At 41.0% G+C, this 19693-nt stretch overlaps 1 protein-coding gene across 1 annotated transcript in view; it reads left to right on the plus strand.

Moving 5' to 3' along the window:
- The window catches only part of Itga8 (integrin subunit alpha 8), a 172498-nt gene extending 153740 nt beyond the window's left edge, over positions 1 to 18758 (plus strand). Inside the window, exons 28-31 of the mRNA XM_087896358.1 lie at positions 5821 to 5922; positions 13824 to 13828; positions 14251 to 14368; positions 16099 to 18758. Of these exons, the coding sequence (XP_087752484.1) occupies positions 5821 to 5922; positions 13824 to 13828; positions 14251 to 14368; positions 16099 to 16185 (312 nt within the window). The 3' untranslated portion in view covers positions 16186 to 18758. The remainder of the gene's footprint in view (positions 1 to 5820; positions 5923 to 13823; positions 13829 to 14250; positions 14369 to 16098) is intronic.
- Positions 18759 to 19693: the final 935 nt, after the last annotated feature.

The raw sequence follows: 19693 nt of genomic DNA on the forward strand, positions 1-19693 counted from the left end.
TCTTTTTATAATTAACTCAGTGTATTCATTTCTTTGCCTTGTGAGGGAAATTTCAAAAACAAAAGTTTGCATTAAAATGTCAGTTGGTTTCTTGAAAAGTTTTTTCAGAAAATAAGAACTTTAGATAAGAGAGAACCATGCAGAATTTCAAAAGATAAGTTCAATAATAATTTTATTTTCCCTATATAGTTCAGAAAATGTGATTGTCTCTTCATGATGAATTGCCATGGTAGACTTTTATCATTTGATTGCTTTTCTGACGTGCATATATGAATACTAATTTCTTCAAAGACTGAGCCGCAACAAAAATTAGGCCATTTTTAATACTTTCCAATGGCCTAAATTTGAAAATTATAATAGACTTTTTCAAATCAGATTCCACCTTTAATAGATAATAACACCGTTGTCCACGGAGTCACAACTTTCCTAGCTGTACAATGTCTCAGCTGAAAAACCAGAAGATGACTCTGCCACCGCATAGCATAAGTCTGTGTGGGTTACTCTGCCCGTGGGTTATTAGTTCTTATCTGAGAGCTGGAAGAGAAGGGCTTTAGGAAACTCCCAAGCCCATGCAGTCTAAAGGAAAGACTGCATATTCCTCCTGTCGCTCTAAGCATCCCATCCTTCTGAAACAAGAGAGAAGGAAGGACCATTTCAATGAACCAGGACCTGTCATTACAGCACTGCAACTGAGTCAGGGAGCGATGGGGTTAAACTGCCTGCTTCTGCTTGGTACCTGGGATTCTGTCTCCGTAGAGAGATCATATCCTCCTTCTCCTATTAAGAATACCACAATAGAAGCTGGAAAGATGGCTCAGTGATTAGGAGCACTAGCTGCTCTTGCAGAGAATCTGGATTCAGTCCCCAGGGCTCACTATGGTCTGTAATTCCAGTCCAGGGGATCCAGTGACCTCCCCTGGCCTCTGCAGGCACCAGGCATGCCCATTCATGTATTTGTGCATATGTGTGTGCATGTATGCTTGCGAGCATTCATGTGTGAGTATGTGTGGGCAAACATTCATATACATAAACTAAAAATTAATCTTAAGGAAAAAGAGCCAGTATGTCTGAAGGACATCACTAGTGACTGAGCAATTGTTTAAACGTAGTTAACAGAGGAGTCAGACTAGAACATACATCAACACTCCAAATTCCTTCCACAAAATGGAGGGAAATCTATGGGTATAACAATCACTGCCTGTGTACCCCTACATATACCCACACCTGTAGCCACAATGCCTTTATTCCCTACAGTTTCTACATATTACCCTCCTGGAAGCCTGATGCCAAGAAGGAATGCAGTATTAAAAAATCCCTGTCCCCCACATAAACATGGAGTTGGAGTTAGAGATATACATGTAACAGTTACTCATTTATATAAACATGTTCAACTATATGCATATGCCTTTGTGTGTGTGTGTGTGTGTGTGCGTGTGTGTGTGTATATATATACTTAAGTTTACATATTTTTTAAAAGTAGTTTCATCACATAATCCACAATACACTGCTACTTTTTGCTTCCCCTACCCAGTATTTAAAGTTAACTGAAAGGTGGGACTTAATGTATCATGCTTTTTTCTCTTCCTGTGGTAGACTTGCAAACTGGTCAGAACAAGGTTCTACTTAGCTTAATACCAAGTGGCACCTTCTTCCCTGGTTGTTGCTTACAGTAAAACCTTCTTTGCTATTGAAGAGTTTCACCAATAGTTGCTCAGAAAACTCAGAAGCGTGAATTCTGGCAGCTAGTGAGTATTTAAAGATAAAATTAGCGTGGGTTTAAAAATAATTATTGAGCTGAACATGGAGGTGTACATCTGCAATTCCAACATCAGGCAATGGAGACAGGAAGAGGGTGAGTTCAAGGCCAGCCTGAGCTACATAAAAGTCCTTTCTCAAATAAAACCATCATCTTCACCACCATTATTATCAGTCTTGAGATGGTTTAAGCAGTTCAAAGATAGGAGAGAGAAAGCTCTCGATATTGGTATTTATCAAGTCCAGAAGCCTCCTCTCCCTGTAGTTTGCCGACCCTGTAACTTTGATTAGTACCATAAGGAAACCATAGTGAAAAAGTATATACCAACTGACTGGGAACACAACTCAGTCAGTACAGTGCCTGACACACCAGTACAAGGACCTAATTTCCATCCCCCAAAACCCAAGTGAAAAACAGGACATGGTGGTTTGCTCAGATAACCCCAGTCCTCGGATTCAAGTGTATTTCTAAGGCACACTGGTCAGCCATCCTAACCTAACTGCTGAGTCCCAGGTCCCAGAAGACCCTGACTCAAAAAACAAAGTAGACAGACCCTAAGAAAAAGCAAGCAAAGTAGATCTTTGTCTTACACACACACACACACACACACACACACACACACACACACACACACACCATACATGAACTCATGCATGCACGCATGCACACACTGCATGCTAGAGACAGCCAGTGAACTGCTAACAACAGCTTAAATGATGTGGTGTGGACAGAGGAACAGTATCCTTCTAAGGAGTAATAGAAGTCTGGAGTAAGGTGAAGGTTTTCAACCCACACTCAGTAGTGCAGCAGCATGTGCAGAAGAGATTTGCCTCGGGTCGTTTTTTTTTGAGACAGTACCTCCAGTAGTAAGGCAGATCTCAAACTCCCTGTATAGCAGAGAATAACCTTGAACCTCTGATCTGCTGCCTCTGACTTGGGTGTGTTGGATTTGCAGTCCTACAATTACACCTCCTGTCTGAGTTCCTGGTCTGACTTGACAATGTCCACAGTTATTGACTGTGCCCTAAAAGTGTAAGCCAACTCAACCCTTTCCTCCCAGAAGTTACTTTCAGTCAGTGTTGTATCACAGCAGCAGGGAGAGTGCTAGTGTAATTAATCGCTGGGAAACCTAGAACAGTGCCCAGTGTAATCAATCACTGGAAAACCTCACCCTTTCGTTGTGAGAGGCCAACAAATTCGTCATCTGAAGATCTCAAAGGCCATCAGATAACTTGTACATCATTTCATGAAGTGGTTAGTTTGTGGTTCACTAAATTTCTGTAGGGTTGGCCTTCCAGTTTGTGTCATCAAGTTGGGGAAGACAGAGCAGTGATGTCATTACTGAACATTTGTTAATGGCTAATATCTTTAGGAGGTTCACGAGCTGCATTTTTACTGTGCACACAGCATAAAGCAGACTCAGTCAGATGAAGGCAGCCGTGGTACTATGAGGCAATATAACTTGGAGAGTCGCCACTGTCCATGTGGTCCAGATATCACTCTGTGGATCATGACTATAAAATAGGAAAACAGAAAATTATAAACCACAATATAAAACTTAAAAAAATATATTCGCTATGATAGAATAATACAATACTACATTTCAAATACAGTTTCACTGAAGATAGATTCAGAACCTCTAACATAGATCTCAGGTGTTCTCAAAGACCCAGACAATTCCAGTGGTTTGTGGACCAATGAGACAAGAGTAACGATTGGAAATAAATGAACAATCTGAGGGGTCCAGCTGTGGTGAAGAGTGGAAGGGGCAAAAGGAGGAGGTGTAGACTATCTACCCAGTGAGACTCCATTGGAGAAAACTGATTTTCCATTTGCCCCCGGGTGTCAATAGCAGATTGCTTCTCAGTTGATGTTGGACCCTGTGTCCACTTCCCCCCTCAGTGCTGGGGTCCCATCTAACTTGAACCTGAGGCTGAGCTGGTCTTGTGCACTGGCCTCTGTGAAATCATATATACAGCAGTCCCACTGTGTCTGGAAGACACTGTCAAACCACATCTTTAATGCATCGAGAAGCTCCTGCTCCTAAATCTACAAGAAGTAAAAGAAAAGCTCTCTGTCTAGAATCCATGCAGAGATGCAACTCTTGCTACACTTGTTCGCTGAAGATATGGCTTCTAGTACTGTAATTTAATTTTCTACCAAGTTTTTATTGAACTTGAAGATTAGTGAAAACATTTTGGGTTTTTTGAGACTTTTCTTAATCCACATTTACTATGTAGTCCAGGATGACTTCTAATCACAGCAATCCTCCTGCCTCATCCTCTCACCTCCTTTAATTATAGGTATGAACCAACATAATCAGTGAAAACTGCTATTTGGGGGTTTTGGGTGTTTTTTGGTTTTTTGTTTTTGTTTTTGTTTTTGGTTTGTTTTGATTTTTTGGCTTTGTTTATTTGGTTGGGTTTTTGCAGTACAGGGGATTAAACCCAGGTCTTTAAGCATGCTAGACAAGTGTCTACTACAGGAGTTAGAATTCCTTAGGCAGGCCTCTCCAAATTCTCTACTGTTTTATTTTAAGACAAGTCCTTGCAGCCTTGGCTGGTAGACTAGCCTCAAACTCTTAAATGGTCCAGACTGAGATCACAGGCATGCACCTCAACCCCCAGCTCTGAAAGCTTCTTCATTGATGTTGTCCTGGTTAGGTTTTAGTCAGCCTGAAAACTGCTGGAATTATCTAGGAAAAGGACTCTCAATTGAGAAAATGCCTCCATGAGACTGCCTATAGTTAAGTCTGTGGGGCACTTTTTTGATTGATGATAATGTGCGTGGGACCAGCTTACTGTGGGTGGTTCCTCTCCACACAGATCGTCCTGGGTGATGTGAGGAAGCAAAAATATGGGTGCCCAAAGCACACATCACTGTTTTCCTTTATGAATGAAGTAGGCACATGTAATATTAGTAACACTGGTAATTTAAAATATAGTTAAACAGAATTGAGTTTTAACTATTAAATTTTTATAAACATAAGTCAATTGATATAATTTAATTTTTAATATTTTACTTATTTTGAAATTTTTGTACATGTACATAATGTATCTTGATCATATTGACCCCCTACTTCTCCCTCCATCTCCGCCTAAAATCCTTCCCAACGTATCTCCCTCCCACCCCATGCCCTGTTTATTTATCTATTGTGCTGTGATTTAACACCTGACCTCAGGGGGTTTGAGTTTCAGAGTTTCCATAGCCCTCAGGAGCATCCCAATCCCCACAACTGGAATACCTAACAGGGAGAAGGCAGAGACTGTGGCAAACACCTTCAGGTGCACAGGGTGACTCCAGACACACCCACAGCCTCAGTAGCACCGAGGCTGAGCAGCCCCGCTTGGGGTTTTCCATGTCACATGAGATGGGAAACATGTCTCTACAAGCTGTCACCAGGACTTTCCTTTTCGGGGAACAAGCACCTGTAATCCCTGTGGGTCCCTTTGACCTTCACCAGCAGTAACTCTAGAAAATCCTTGTACTTACTCCTTTTTAGAACTCGAATTTCCTTAGGGCCGGGTTCCTCTTAAACTGAGGCACAAATATTATACTAACAAAATATATCTTAACCGGGCATGGTGGCACATGCCTTGAATCCCAAGCACTCTGGAGGCAGAGACAGGCAACACAGTTAGATTCTATCTTAAAAGAAAATCAAATATACACATATATTTGCATATCTGTGTGTATATGTGTATGTACACAAATATATGTAAAATAAATGTTTAAAATAGTTATTAAATATATATAATTAAAAACAGGTTAGTCATATATTTGAATATTTGAATGGATAGGATGGATATTTAGAGGAAAGGTAAATTTACAGACACATTTGGAAGGATGGATAAATGCATCATAGTTGGATGGTTATTGGAATGGAGAGATGTATGGATGTATGTATGTATGTATGGATGGATGGATAGATGACATAAAAGAAGGACAGAAAAAAGAAGAAGAAAATTGCACTGGACATATAAATACTGAAAACAACTGATTATGTAGCAGTATTTTTAAGAGTTTTCAAGGACATGCATTTAAATAAACGCTTTTACTTTCAGAGAAAGAACGATCCCTATGCTCTTGCATCCCTGGTGTCCTTTGCAGTGAGGAAGATGCCCTATAAAGACCAGCCAGCGACACTCCCCACCGGGAGCATAGCAGTGAGTATCTCTTTAAGAACCACAGGTACAAGTGATAAAGTTACTTCTATAGCACTGTTCAGCTTGGGCTTGGTTAAAACAGTTACATGAAGTAGTGAATATTGCTCTCCTCTTTATCCCACCATTTTCTCTTTCATTCTAGAAATTTCCCAGCGCCTTTTGATCCGGTTATTAAATTTTCACAAATATTTCTGCAATAAAAACTCCAGGTGCAAGACCCACACTATGCAGCACTTTCTAAGTCAGTTGTTCTGTTTCAGAGAAACACATTCCAATAGGAATAGTGGTCATAGCAAAATTATTCTGAGTTTTTAATTTTGATAACAGCATGGTGATTCTGGTAGGGAGAGAGGAAACTTTCCCCAGACCAGTGCAAACTTGTAAGAGCTCTCTGTCCTTTTCATGCCAAGAGCAATTCTGAGTTGAGAGGTGGGGGAAGTATGAACTTCAGTTGACCAAATATTGCTTTCTAAAATCGAGACAGTTAAACACCACTGAACTTCATAGATGCCACAGAACAGTTTTTGACATCTTCGAGAATATGCCAAACCCATGCAAAGATGAAAAGGGCATCGTTGAGAGCCCCAGCAATATGTCCTTACAAAGTCCTTACAAAGACAATCTAACCCTGAAAAACTCAGCTCTCCTAATAGCAATATTAAAGCCAGGCGTGGTTCACACACCTTTAATCCCAGCACTCAGGAGGAAGAGGCAGGTAGATCTCTGTGAGTCCAAGGTCAGCCTGGTTTGCATAATGTTTCCAGGACAGCCAGGGAGCCGTAGTGAGACCCTGTCTTGAAACAAACAAAACAGTGTTCAAGTTCCAAGCCTCATCACTTAGTTATCAGTGGGTATTTCCAGCCCCCAATTTGAACACTGTGTCCCTAGGCCTTTGTTATTCAAAATGTGACTTGTAAACCAGGATCCCAGGCCTCTTCTGAGAGCTGGTTAGAAATACAGATGCAAACTTCACTCTAAGCATGTATTGAATCAAAATTACCAGAACATGTAGTGAGGAAGCAAGCAGTTTCTTTATTAACCAATGAAAGTAGCGCATAGAAAGACACACCTACATCAAGAACATCCACAGGGTCAGGTTTGGGAAGCGCTTCTTTAGAATCTGCGTAGTTGATCCCTTTGTTATCCATCCATTTCCAGCCCTGATCTTCCATTCCACTGTAATGGTTCATCTTTGTAGCCTAATTAACCTTTGACTATAGAAATTAGGGGCTGAAGAAATAGTTCAGTCAGTAAATTGCTTGCCTTGTAAGCATGAGGCCAGTATCTGGAGCCATGTCCTTTAAAGGAGAAGGCGACTGGAGAGATGTCTCAGTGGTTAAGAGTGCTAGATGCTTTTCCAGGGGACCAGAGTTTGAGTCTCAGCACCCACATGGTAGCTCATACCATCTATTTGTAACATCCATTTCAGGGAACTCCATGTCCTCATCTGGCCTCTGTGGACACCAGTCATGCATGCGGCGCACCGACAAAAATGCAGGCAAAACGTCCATGTACAGAAAGTACAAACTAAAATAAAAGGCGGTGGGCTTGATAGTGCACACCTGTGCTCCCAGCACGGAGGCGGGAGGTCAGACAGCCTCATCAGGCCTCAGGCTCCCTGGACAGCCTGTCTCACCTACCTTACCAGTTCTAGGCCTGTGAGAAACCATGTCGCAAAAGAAAAATAAAAGCAAAGGTGGACTAGCACCTGAAGTTGTCTCCACACACATGCACATGCATCTGCTCACAAACACACACACATGTATGTGTGCACACAGAGACACACACTACAAAAATAAATGAAACCGATTAGCTATTGATTATTCTTCCAGCCTCAACTTTTGAGTATACAATTAGAATCATTACTCATGCATCTTTAAATGCACGTAGAAATGTGTACATCCTGAGAGCTCTCTCCGTGCCTCTGGACTAAACAGGCTGGGGGCAGGGCCCTGCGACTGATTTACAGTCATTACAGGAGGAGACTCCTCAGGGAGAGCCAAGGCTGAGAGATTTAACACCACAGATCACTCAGAGGAAAAGCAAAGGCTTTGAAGCCCTTCAATCTAATTTGAAACCATAGCTATCCTATGAAACTGTTAAGGTAATTAATAAAATTACATAATCAAACTTTTAGTAGTTTGCCAGAGATAATTAAGTCTCCAGTCTCAATAAATGTTAATAACATCCCCAAATGTCTTCTTGTCTCTCTCTAAGTCTGGTAAGCCCACACTGGAAACGACAATAAAGATTTGAGCAATGGATTTTAAAGTCAGCATGGCCACATCTTTCTTCATTTAGATCACTTCTCTGTCTCTCACAAGTTGTCTGCTATAGCCTGGATTTATGTTCAACCCAGCATACAGAGGCTTAGGGCTTTTAATACAGAGCGTTCATCCAAAGAGGTTCAAAGACTTGCAGCTCTCAGGGAGATAAATCCAGACCCCTTTTGTTTTCTTGGAGCACGTGTTTCATAACAAAAACACATGTTCCAGTCGATTCCATCAACAGGATCACATCCTTCAGGGCTGCCTACAGGTGACAGCCTGCTGTTCTCAACTCATCTCAAAAGATCCATGAAATGATCAAATGCATGCTCCCTCCATGGCACCATCCGTTACCACATTAAAAACGAAAAAACGACCCGTTATCTGATGATGAAGATTTACCACATCGTTTAGGTAGAGGTTATTGGAAAAACATTTAGCAAGGGAATTGCTTTCAAGTCTCCCAGTATCTGACTCACAGGGGAAGACCTTGCCAGTACAGAGTTAGCTGTTCAGTGTAGGGAACCGGTCTGGTCTCTCTGTGGCTTAGAGAGAACTCTGGCTGGAGGGGGCAGACATCTTGTTGAGAAAGTTCTCAAAGGTCTCCCCATTCTTCCTCTCAGAAAGAGCCCCGCCAAAGAGAATTGCTGGACGGTGGTTTAATCAGTCACTTGAGAATCAGCCAATGTCCATCTGGACACTGGGAAGACTTTGTAGTGAGAAGTTGATATATGGTTGTTTTCCTAGACTCTTGTGTGGGATGGTTGGTTGGTTTGTACTTCCTTTTCAACGTGGTCATAAGTCAGCCGTATCTTATAAGTAAGCTCTGGTTGTGTAGGAAATAGTCCCTACCTGCCATTCACGCAGCATCTGAATTGGTAACACACGAACTCCTCTGAGAGGTGAGGCAGGGGCCATGGCTGAGAGGCATACCAGTGCATCTTAAGTCATCACAGCACAGGGAAAAAAAGAAAAAGATTATTCAATTACTTGAATGCTTTTTTTTGACTGACTCTTGAGACATAGGCATTTGCATGTCATTCAACAAACACCCACTTCCACAATTTACACATAGGAGAAAGGATTGCTGTCTAGTATAAATGTAAAAATTATTATTATTATTATTATTATAAACTATTTTGTGAAGATACTTATGTAAAAATATCTCCTGGAAGTTGCAGATACACTTCATTTTCAGAATTTTTTTTCACAAAACTTCAACATTTATGAACAGAATTCTTAAATGAGATGGTTTCTTTGGTGTCCAAACTTCTGATGGGATGGCGCAATGCCAAGGACTGTTAACTGTGTGTTCAGCTGTTTCCCTTTGTGTTTCTATTTTGCTCTAAATGGCATTGTAGGTAAAGCGTCTTGGTACATTTATTAAAACATTCGTCTGCCCCCATTGCTGTATGTTTGCATAAGATGTTGTGATTTGTAAGCACACATGTTAATGTTAATTATAGTCGCAAACACAAGGAAAATGTTTCCTCCCACCTTGGTGGTTTTTTTTCATCAAAATACCCAAAAATATACCATAAATATCAATGATGGAATGTAGGCATATTGAAGTTTATTTATAGTCTTTCAACCATAATAAAGAACAGCAAGATTTACGATTTGATGGAGGTAAGATTAAATGGTCTCTGCTTAGGATCACTTTGAGAAAATCCAACTGCTTATAATTTATAGATTCCACTTCCTAAAGCCACAGATAAAGATAATAAGTGAGTTGCTAAGTTTTTATACTATTTCTTTAAATAACTTCAAGTTCCTGATAAGCAAAAATGCTTAAAAGCAGATAGTTGATTTGTTGGCTGACAACTGGACTCCCCAGTGCATCTTAAGTTCTCCAGTGACTCAATTTTAACCCAATCAGAAGCCTGGGGTCTGAAAACAAATCTTTAAAGTTTTCAATTTTTTGAGGGGGAGGAGAGAGAGTGCACGCGAGCACATGCAAACACACACGCGCGCGCATGCACACATACACACATGTAGACATGAACCTAGTGGAGGTCAGAGGACAATCCAGGAGTTGGTTCTCTCCTGCCACCTTGTGGAATCCAGGGATTGCACTCCGGTCATCAGGTACAAGGGCTTCTTTCCAGCACAAGCCTAAAGTAAGTTCTTGTGCATTGTGTGTAGCCCGCTCTGCCGTGAGACAGACGAATCCTACAGTGAGGGGTTGGATGGATCAGCTGACCTCACCATTGGGTCACATGGACAATGCCAGGCGTGTAGAGTCCGAGTTCCTAAAATGTGGGGCTGCGGAACAAGCTCATAACTTGATTGCATTTTCATTCTATAAAACGTGAATGGGAAGATCTGGTGCGCAAATGTTTTTTCCATTAAGCACAGCTAGTTAGTGTTGGAAGGCTGCATTTCACTCCAGCGGTCGAAACCTTTGCAGCTGCTGCGTGCGGCCTGTGTTCAGAGCAACTGAACTTTGGAAACAATCAAAAAATAAGAATGTAAGAAATAATTTACTTTTTAAAACATTAATAGCATGTTTCAATGATATTAAATTTGTATTAACAGAAAGTACTTGATATTTGGGTTTTGAGAGCATATTGTTAAAGTTAATGTCTCCTATTCTCATTTTTTAAATGTGACTGATACAAAATTTGAATTCATAGCTGTCTAATATTTCTATTGGGCAGCAGTGAGCAAGACCAAGGTCACAGCTGATGAGGCCTACAGAGGTTCAGAGAATATGGGGTGTTTCATAATTATTTGACATAAACACACATTTCTCAGCATAAATCACAGTCGTAAGAAACCTCATCTGTGGTGCACTTTCTCATCAGTTTTGAGCCTGTGGATACTCCAAGCTAAGCTTTCTGAGGGCTTGTCAAGATGAATACAAGCACTGGAAATGATCAAGTTTTGGTGTTTGTCAGTACTTTATTTTCATTCAGATATCTCCAGAATTATCTTCCTATTCCCCACCACCATGAATTTAAACAAACATAGGTCCTAACAAAGTGACCAGTTCAATTGTTTCCATTTAAGCCACATACAATTGAAGTCTCTCACTTATCTCTACAGAGCAGGGAGTCTCAGGAAGAGCTGTGCTTTGCTAGCGACCCGCCATTACGGCGGAGTCACAGGTCGGAATGTTTCCGATCTCCCTTCTTTCCAAGGCATAGAGCTCTCCCGATGGGGCGTGGTGTTCGGCTCTTCGCGGTCACTCTCTATTAACGATGCATCGTCTGCCTGTCCCACTGACATTGGTGTCACGGCTTCTAAATGTGAAGCATAAATGCCAGGTCATCTTAGAGAGACACCAGGTTGGCCAGAGGTCCGCAGCTGCGCCAACTTTAGACTGTGCCATTGGATCAGAGGCAGAGGGAAGCTCAGAGACCCTCAAGGCCTTCTATCCCTTCCCCTTAGTGGACTGAATGGGATGCTAAGCAAGAAATACACGTGGCATGGAGAGTCCTTACACTTCAGGGTACTCAGAGGGATGGGAGGGAGTGATAACTTTAAAATAAACCTACTCTTCCTGGAAGCAGGCTGGCCACAGTTTTGATAATGAGAAATTCAGAATTCTGGAACTAAAAGAGGATTTCAGAGTTTTGGATCACCACGTGGTGATCACCTTCCACGCACTGCCTAAGGCACAGCTGCCAGAATTTCTGGAAACAAATATAAGCCAAGAACCATGAGAATTGCTCCCTGGTTTAGACGCCCCTGCTGAGAACATGCGTCCATCCCATGCTTGAATTGTTTTCTCTCTACCGTTGTGAGAAAGAAAGTCCTTCAGGTATCTTTCTTTGATCTTTGTGGGAGTCTTTCATGCTTCTTTCAACAGACAGACTGACTTTTGACACAGCACATTAAAACTTACAATGACCAGGTAGGTGAAGGACACATAATCCATTCATATGTCTGCTAGATGGGGGCATGGATTAATATGGGAGGCACAATAGAACCAGGAAGAACTGAGCAGAACATTGGAAGGGGTCCAGATCTAGTTAAGAAGGCAGAACAAACACACACATACATACATACATACATACAGGGGTGTGGTTAGGGCCCAATATTAGGTTCCAGTGACGAAAATGCCCAGTCATTTCCTGCCATACCAATTCACAGCTACCAACTAGCCATGAGTCCCTCTCACAATTCCCTTTAGGATTGTGGTCTAGAGTTCTCAGGTAGTTTCAATGAGCATATTTAAAATGAAGAGCATATAGATCAATTTAAAGGAAGCAGTGCCTATTACTGTAAAGCCAGACACCTATATCAAGCATGATAGATAATAGTCAGTTCCAAGAATATTCTGTATTTTTATTCTCTCTGAAGAAAGCTCTCAGCAGCATGGATTAGTCCTCTCCACTTTACATAGGAGTCTGTAGCTTTCTTGCAGAGACTCCCAGCTCTGGAGCAAGAGAGGTCCTTCTTCTCTTCTTCTGACCGTGTGGGCCTCATTTTCCTCCAGGAATCTTTCCAACGGGGGGGGGGGGGAATGACATGGGCTCCTATCGTCTCCAGGTGCTTTCTCTAGCTCTGTCCATGAAAATTGGACTTAGGTTTGAAGGTAGCCCAAACCAATGAGGATAATACCACACCGCTTTATATAGTACAGCATCTAAACAACCATTAGAGTATCTCCTACAAATAATGACGTTTAGAAGGGAATAGAACAGCACTGCTATAGCAAACTGAATGTAACTGGAGAAGCTGAGGGAAGGAGAATATTTGTAAATGTGTGTGCATATGCGTGCATGTGTGTGTGTGTGTGTGTGTGTGTGTGTGTGTGTGTGTGTAGGCATACAGGTTAATACAAAAGGAGTATATTAGTTGTAGGTCCTTGTCTTCCCTCTTTTCTAGACCCTATGCAAAAATGAGAAAGATATTTTGAAATAGTAATCATCAGTCTAGGGGTTAATAATTAATGTTAATCTAAAATTACCAGAGGGTTGATGGACAGATAACTATACAGAATTGTAGTGTGTATGTATTGTATGGTGTGGTGTGTGTGTGCGCGCACATGTGTGTGTGTGTGTGTGTGTGTGTGTGTGTGTGTGTGTGTGTTGAAGTGGCCTTTTTGATCTCGACAGAACCTTCTTTTTAAGATTTTCTTTTTATTTCTGTGTATGGGTATGTGAACATCTGTGTGCAGATGCCTGCAGAGGTCGAAAGAGAAAGCCACATCTCCTGGAGCTGGATTTATGGGTAGTTTCAGATGCTGGGAGTCAAACTCCCATCCTCTGCAAGAGCAGAAAGTGCTCTTAATCACTGAACTATCTCTCTAGTCCCCACCCCCCGCAGAATCTTTGTTACTGATTACTATCAAGCAATAATTCATGAAAACCCTCGTTCCTACTGCCTTTGTTTATTCCTGTTTGTTAGGATTGACACAGTGGCTTCACTCTCATTCTATTTTTATTTCAAGTAATTCCATAAAAATGCAAGCTAGGAGCGGGCGAGATAGCTCATTGGGTAAGAGCACATGCTGCCAATCCTGAGAACCTGAGTGCCTGTCATAGAATCCACAGGGTTCTAAGGAGACACCTGCCGAGGGGGGGGGGGAGGAAGGGAGAGAGGGAGGGAGGAAGAATGAAGGGTGGCTAACCTCAGTTCTCAGCTGTCATTTAGTACTAGATCACAAAGTCTACAGATGAAGAGATCCAGTACTGACATTAACTAGTGACATTAACTCTTGAATATCTAATATTTCATGATTGTTCACAAATTCACCTTTCAGTGAAATTAGCTGACTTACATGAAGATGTGTAGATTCGACACTCATGGCTCTTTGTTTGCAGAGAGGTCCACATTTACCAGGATTTCAGTCTAGGATTCCATGATTAAAGGTCACCACCCAACAAGTATATGTCATTAGATTTTCATGTAGCCTCCGAGGCATGGGTGTGTGTCTGTTTTAGAGAGCCCACATTCAGTCACTATGACCTCCTAACATGCCCTCGAATTCCTGCAGCTATTATGAGCATTGTCTCGGGATGATCTTCAGTAGCAAGCTGGCAGTTCTTGCCTGTCTCATCAGACAGTTGCAAGTTAGCGATCATTTGCTTTGTTTTCTTTTCAGATTAAGACGGTCGGTTATCTGGGCCACGCCGAATGTCTCTTTCTCGATTCCACTGTGGGTCATAATACTAGCAATCCTTCTTGGCTTGCTGGTTCTGGCCATCTTAACTTTAGCTTTATGGAAGGTAAGCGAGCTTTCTTTGTTTTTCCTTTGGAGTTCAGAAGTTTCACCCTCAATGGAGACGGTGAAAGAATATTGTTGGAAAATATTAAATATAACAATAAAGTCATAAGCTGCTGATTTTGATAAATCTTCAGGACAGAAGAAGATTGTGTCTATTTTGTTTTGGAATTTAATGTGTGTGAAGATAATATTGTGAAAGATAAGGGGGTAAACTGCTTCCACATTGAAGTTTGGTGGGGGGTGATTTTATTTGAGTGATAGGAATAGAGCCTGGGGCTTTGCACAGGCTTAGGCAAGCCTTTCTCTCCTGAGAGACATTCTCAGACCTTACCTTGAGATTTCTTATAAATAAATATATTGAGTAATTGTCTTAAGACCCGTGATCTTCTTTTTAATGGGCTCAGAGTAATTTCATCATTACCAAGACTTCTTTTTCAGTTAACCAGGAAGTTGTGTGTTTTGTTGACAGCAACCTATCAACAGTCCTTTGAATTTCCTTTTAAAAGCAATCCAACTACGTAGCTAATATAGACTGATTCTCCTTTTTTTTCCATTTCAACTATTAGGCCAAATAGGCCATGCCAAAGGTGTGTGGAGTGAGTTTTCCATCTTGCCAATTAGTTTGTCTCTAGTAGAAAATCTTAACGAATCGTTCAACATGTCCTGCTGAGGCTTGTTCTGAAAGTACATAAGAGCATCAGATCTGTAGCCAAGTGTCTTGTCCATCTGCCAGGTTACACGGAGTCTCTCACTCTAAATCAAGAACAGTGTCACAGTGACATTACACATCTCAGTCAGCCACTATTGTGTGGCCCTCTGAGAACATGGCAATTATAAATTTTGAAACAATAGGCGGCAGTCTGCTTTACAGAACTTAGAAAACTTTGTTTAAGAAAGAATAGCCTTTCTAATCATTAACAGCTGACAGCTGTCCGCTGTCCTGAGCTCATACAGTCCTTCACACACATGTAGAGATAACTTCAGCATTACTCTGCTCTTTACGGTAGCTGGATATCACTCTATACGCTAAATGAGAGAGTACCTTACTAGTCTTGCGAAGGAACTCTTTCTGGGCTTCCCACATGAGAAACAATAAATAATAATTCTAGGGTTCTAGGAAAATAAGCATCCACTGGGGCTAAATATTAATTTGAAATTCAATAGAAAGATGGCTCTGGAACCATCTTTACCAGAGTACTGGTAAATCTGTAGAAAGTCACAAGGATGTCCCATCCTGCCCGGTGCTGTCATTGACATAAATCACAAATTGGACCTTCCTCTAATCACTGTGTGTCCCACCAAGTCCAGAAGAACAGGCACCAATGTCTCCCTATGATGTGTCCTAAGTACCCTACAGAACACCACAGGGAATGGCATGCGTCAGGTCAGCTGTGGGGCACCATGAGGGAAGCGTGCAGAAAGGCAGAAGCATCCTTAGTGCACTAGTGACCGTATGGGGTACAGCTAAGATCTGTGAGCGGCTTCTCTGAAATGAAGACATCCTGCCACTACTTCCCGTGTGGCGGGAGGAAGGCAACAGATGCGCTGCCAACCTTGTCCGGGCACTGAATTCTCTCCACCAGTCGCCAACACTCCAATTTTCCCTCTAACTTGGACAGTTAGACAGATAATTCACATATCCCAGGTTTCTTATAAAATGTCTAAGATGCAAATTCCTTAAATAAGGCATTTCACACACTCTCCAGATGACTTGATTTTTCTTTCTCCTAGTGTGGCTTCTTTGATAGAGCAAGACCGCCTCAGGATGAAATGACAGACAGGGAACAGCTGACCAGTGACAAGACCCCGGAGGCATGACTCGGAAATGCGAAGCCCTAAAATTCAAACACTGGTCCTGTTCAGAGAAAGAAGGGACACGACTGCAAACTGATCAGAGCCTTCCATCCGGGCCAGTGACCTAGGAATGGAAGGTGCCTAAGGGAGCACCTCGTCTGCTCCATGCACGGGCACGGAGTGCAGAGAACCCTGACACTGTAGAAACAACCGGCAATTGTGACAATTCCTGTTGCTTTCACCATTTCACATCTGGCTGAGAGTTTGGAATGGCTGTGGGAACTCAGACGGCTGTCCAGATCAGCCCAATGTGACTTTAAAAACTGAGTCCTACAGAGATGTGATGAACTAAGGTTAACACTACTGTAACCCACTGGACTCTCTGACACCTCCCGACAGAAGAGCAGCCTTCCTAAGGATGCGGTGGCTCAGGGAGACAAGCAATGTGTTGTCAGGACTGTGAAAGTACTTGTGGAACAACAGAGATCATTTAGTTAAGTGAGAGCAAAAAAATGTATTTATTTATTTTCCATTTCTCTAGGTAGAGAATCAGGCCATCTAGAGGATATCGAAATTAAGATTTAGTTGGCTAGATTTCAACATCACTCAGCTTATTTCTTCTTAAGACATCTACTCCATGAACATAACATGTTTAATTGGGCTTCTTAGTGTGTTAGACGGTGTTGCACACAAATTGATATTAGGGGTCAGTTTCGCTAATGTCTTGCTGCCTGCTACCCAGAGTTATCTTTCTTCGTGCTCTAGAGGAACTCACATCTGCATAATTCAACACAAAATTTTGTATTTACAGTTCTTTTTGTACATGTGAAAAACTATTTCCACCGATTTCTTTAAATAATTCATTTCAAGGTACTCACTACCCTGATGGTGTTTGAAAGTACGGGCACAAGCTGTAGAGTCCATATAAAAAGCAATTTAACTATATGGGTGAATCTTATTTTTATAGTTTACACACCATTATTTAGCTTGGGATCTACACACCTGTTTTTGTTGTAATATCTCATGCTTATATAAAAGAGAAAATGTGTTGAGTATAAATCAGATGGAGATATATGCAGTTATACAGGTGTGAGGCAAAGGGAAAACTCACTCCTGAGGACCTAACAATATTTTTAAAGATTCATTACCCACTCCTTACTATTAATCTTTCCTAGAATGTAATCTTGGAAAAATAATCTTCTATACTTAAACTATTTTACCATCATCTTTACTTAGTCATCCAGAAAATGTTGCTTAAAGCTCTTGTAAACAATACATAATCATTTGTAATGTTACCATTTTGAAGTAATATTGACCAACCAAAATGCATATGATGATCTGCACAATTTTATATCCTTTTTGTAATAATGAAAAATTGCTAGGGAGAAATGCTGAACAAAATTTTATGTGCAATATATAAAAGACCTATGTATCTGAGGCATGTTTACACTGCATCCGTTATTTTCTTAATTAATATCCTGAATACTAAGTCTGATACAACAAGCTGAACAAAATCCTAACCCTTACAAAACTGTCTGGAAAATCTGTGTCTCAATTTCAACAGTGACACTTTGTTTGAAAGATGAGCCAAATTCACAGACAGTAAATTTTATGTGGTGCCTTAACCTGGAAAGGAGCCACTTGGCTTCAGCTGCCAAAGTTCCTTGGAAAGCAAATGAAAGACACAGAGACAAATATCATTGCTGTTCATCGTCCCCTGCTTGTTAATTAAATCTGTCCCGGTAGCTGGCTCATGTCTACCAGGAGCTCACATCTAGCTCCCAGTCTGTGTGATTAGTGTATGGGCAGCTTTGCGCTTGCCTCAAAGAGTTTTGAGGGTTCCATACCAGCCTCTGGAGTTGTCGTCACTGTTCGTCTTTTTGATAGAACCAGTTTCATAAGCAGAAAGCCATCTATATGATATAGTTTGAGGGATGACAAACAGCTCTCTCTACACTACATAATGACGTAACTTTTGTGATTCCTGATATGGGACCAATAAAAACTCCTCAGAAGTTTGGAATGCATCTCTGGTCTTGACGGAACTCAGAGAACTCTTAGGGCTAAACATCAGGATTGGGGGAGACAGTTTCTACAGCCTATGGGGGAAACGAGATGTCAGGGGGAAGATGGGACCAACACAGAAAAAGATATGGGGATACCAAAGGGAAACCATGGCTTCCCATTGTCTCCACTATAGAAGTACACAACGGGTTGTCATCCACATGCACACAGAGTTCTGAGACACGTCAACCTCACAGAGAACAGTAGTATACAACCATGCTCACAACATTGCTGCGTCCTCCATAACTTGTGTGCTGGGCTTCACCAGGAGCTTATTTGTATTTCTCTTCATTAAGTTCATATTTTTAGTTCTTGCAGCTGTTTTGTTTCTTTTTTTTAAATAAGACACAGGGGAATGAGCAGATTTTGTAAACTTAGAGAATTTTATACAGTAAAGTGATAATGTTTTAGTCATCACTGAAATCCAAATCTTAGAACTCTTGTTTTATTTAAATACATGTGTAGAGATGGTGGAGATTTTCATGTACCTATTTGATTTGTCACCAATAAAATTAAAAATTAAAGGCATAAAATCATCTGTATAGCTTATTTCATGAACAACATGAAGCCTTTCCATTCATAATAGTCCAGCATCAAAGAGATCTTTATACCTTTCTACCTTGATTCCTTTTTTTATAAGAACATGTAACATTGAAGAAGTTACCTTTCTGAAGTAAAACGGCTCTACACTTGGGTTGTGGTGTTGGGTGTTCAACTGAGTAATTGAGCCTTTTAAGACATGGGTACATGTATAGTCATGGATGACATTTGAAAAGAGGTTCAAATGTTTGCATCATTCCTAATAGTTCCACACTCGTGCAACTGATCTGTCTGTTGTTGTTTTTTTTTTAATTTGCACATCTGTGCCTCTCAGCTCTATAAAGTTCTTCCTTACATCTTTAGCCAACTTCAAGGCTCTTCTGTGCCCCCGTCCTCCGTTTGACTTACTTCCCACCTGTGCTTATGATTAGATCTCAACCTGATTGCCTTGCAGTGAGAACAAGTCACCACATCTTTTCAACTATGTGCTTCCTATAGGTAGCCACAGCGCCTAGTATATAGTGGATGTTCCGAAACTGAGGCACAAGTGAATATGTATTTGCCTACTAAATATTCACGGTGGACATGTACTTTTATAAACCACTTCAAATATTAAATACCAGAGCAGTCCACGTTTCTACTTATAATGTCTGTACAATATTATTAGAAGTTGATTGATTACTTCCAATTTAAAAATTCTGGCTTCAGAAATCTGAAACTTTTGAATGTCAACATTAGCCAAAAATTCCATATTTGATCTGATGTAATAGGTCCCAATTAAAACACATAAACTGAAGCTGGAAAGATGAATTAATGAATGAGGGTGCTGTGCTAACTAGTTCAATGTCAGCTTTACACAAGCTAGAGTTATCTGAAGGGAGGAAACCTCAACTGAGAAAATATCACCCTAAGATCCAACTATAAGGCA

Source organism: Myodes glareolus, chromosome 14 (assembly GCF_982192425.1).
Source record: "Myodes glareolus chromosome 14, mMyoGla1.1, whole genome shotgun sequence".
NCBI classification, from domain to species: domain Eukaryota; kingdom Metazoa; phylum Chordata; class Mammalia; order Rodentia; family Cricetidae; genus Myodes; species Myodes glareolus.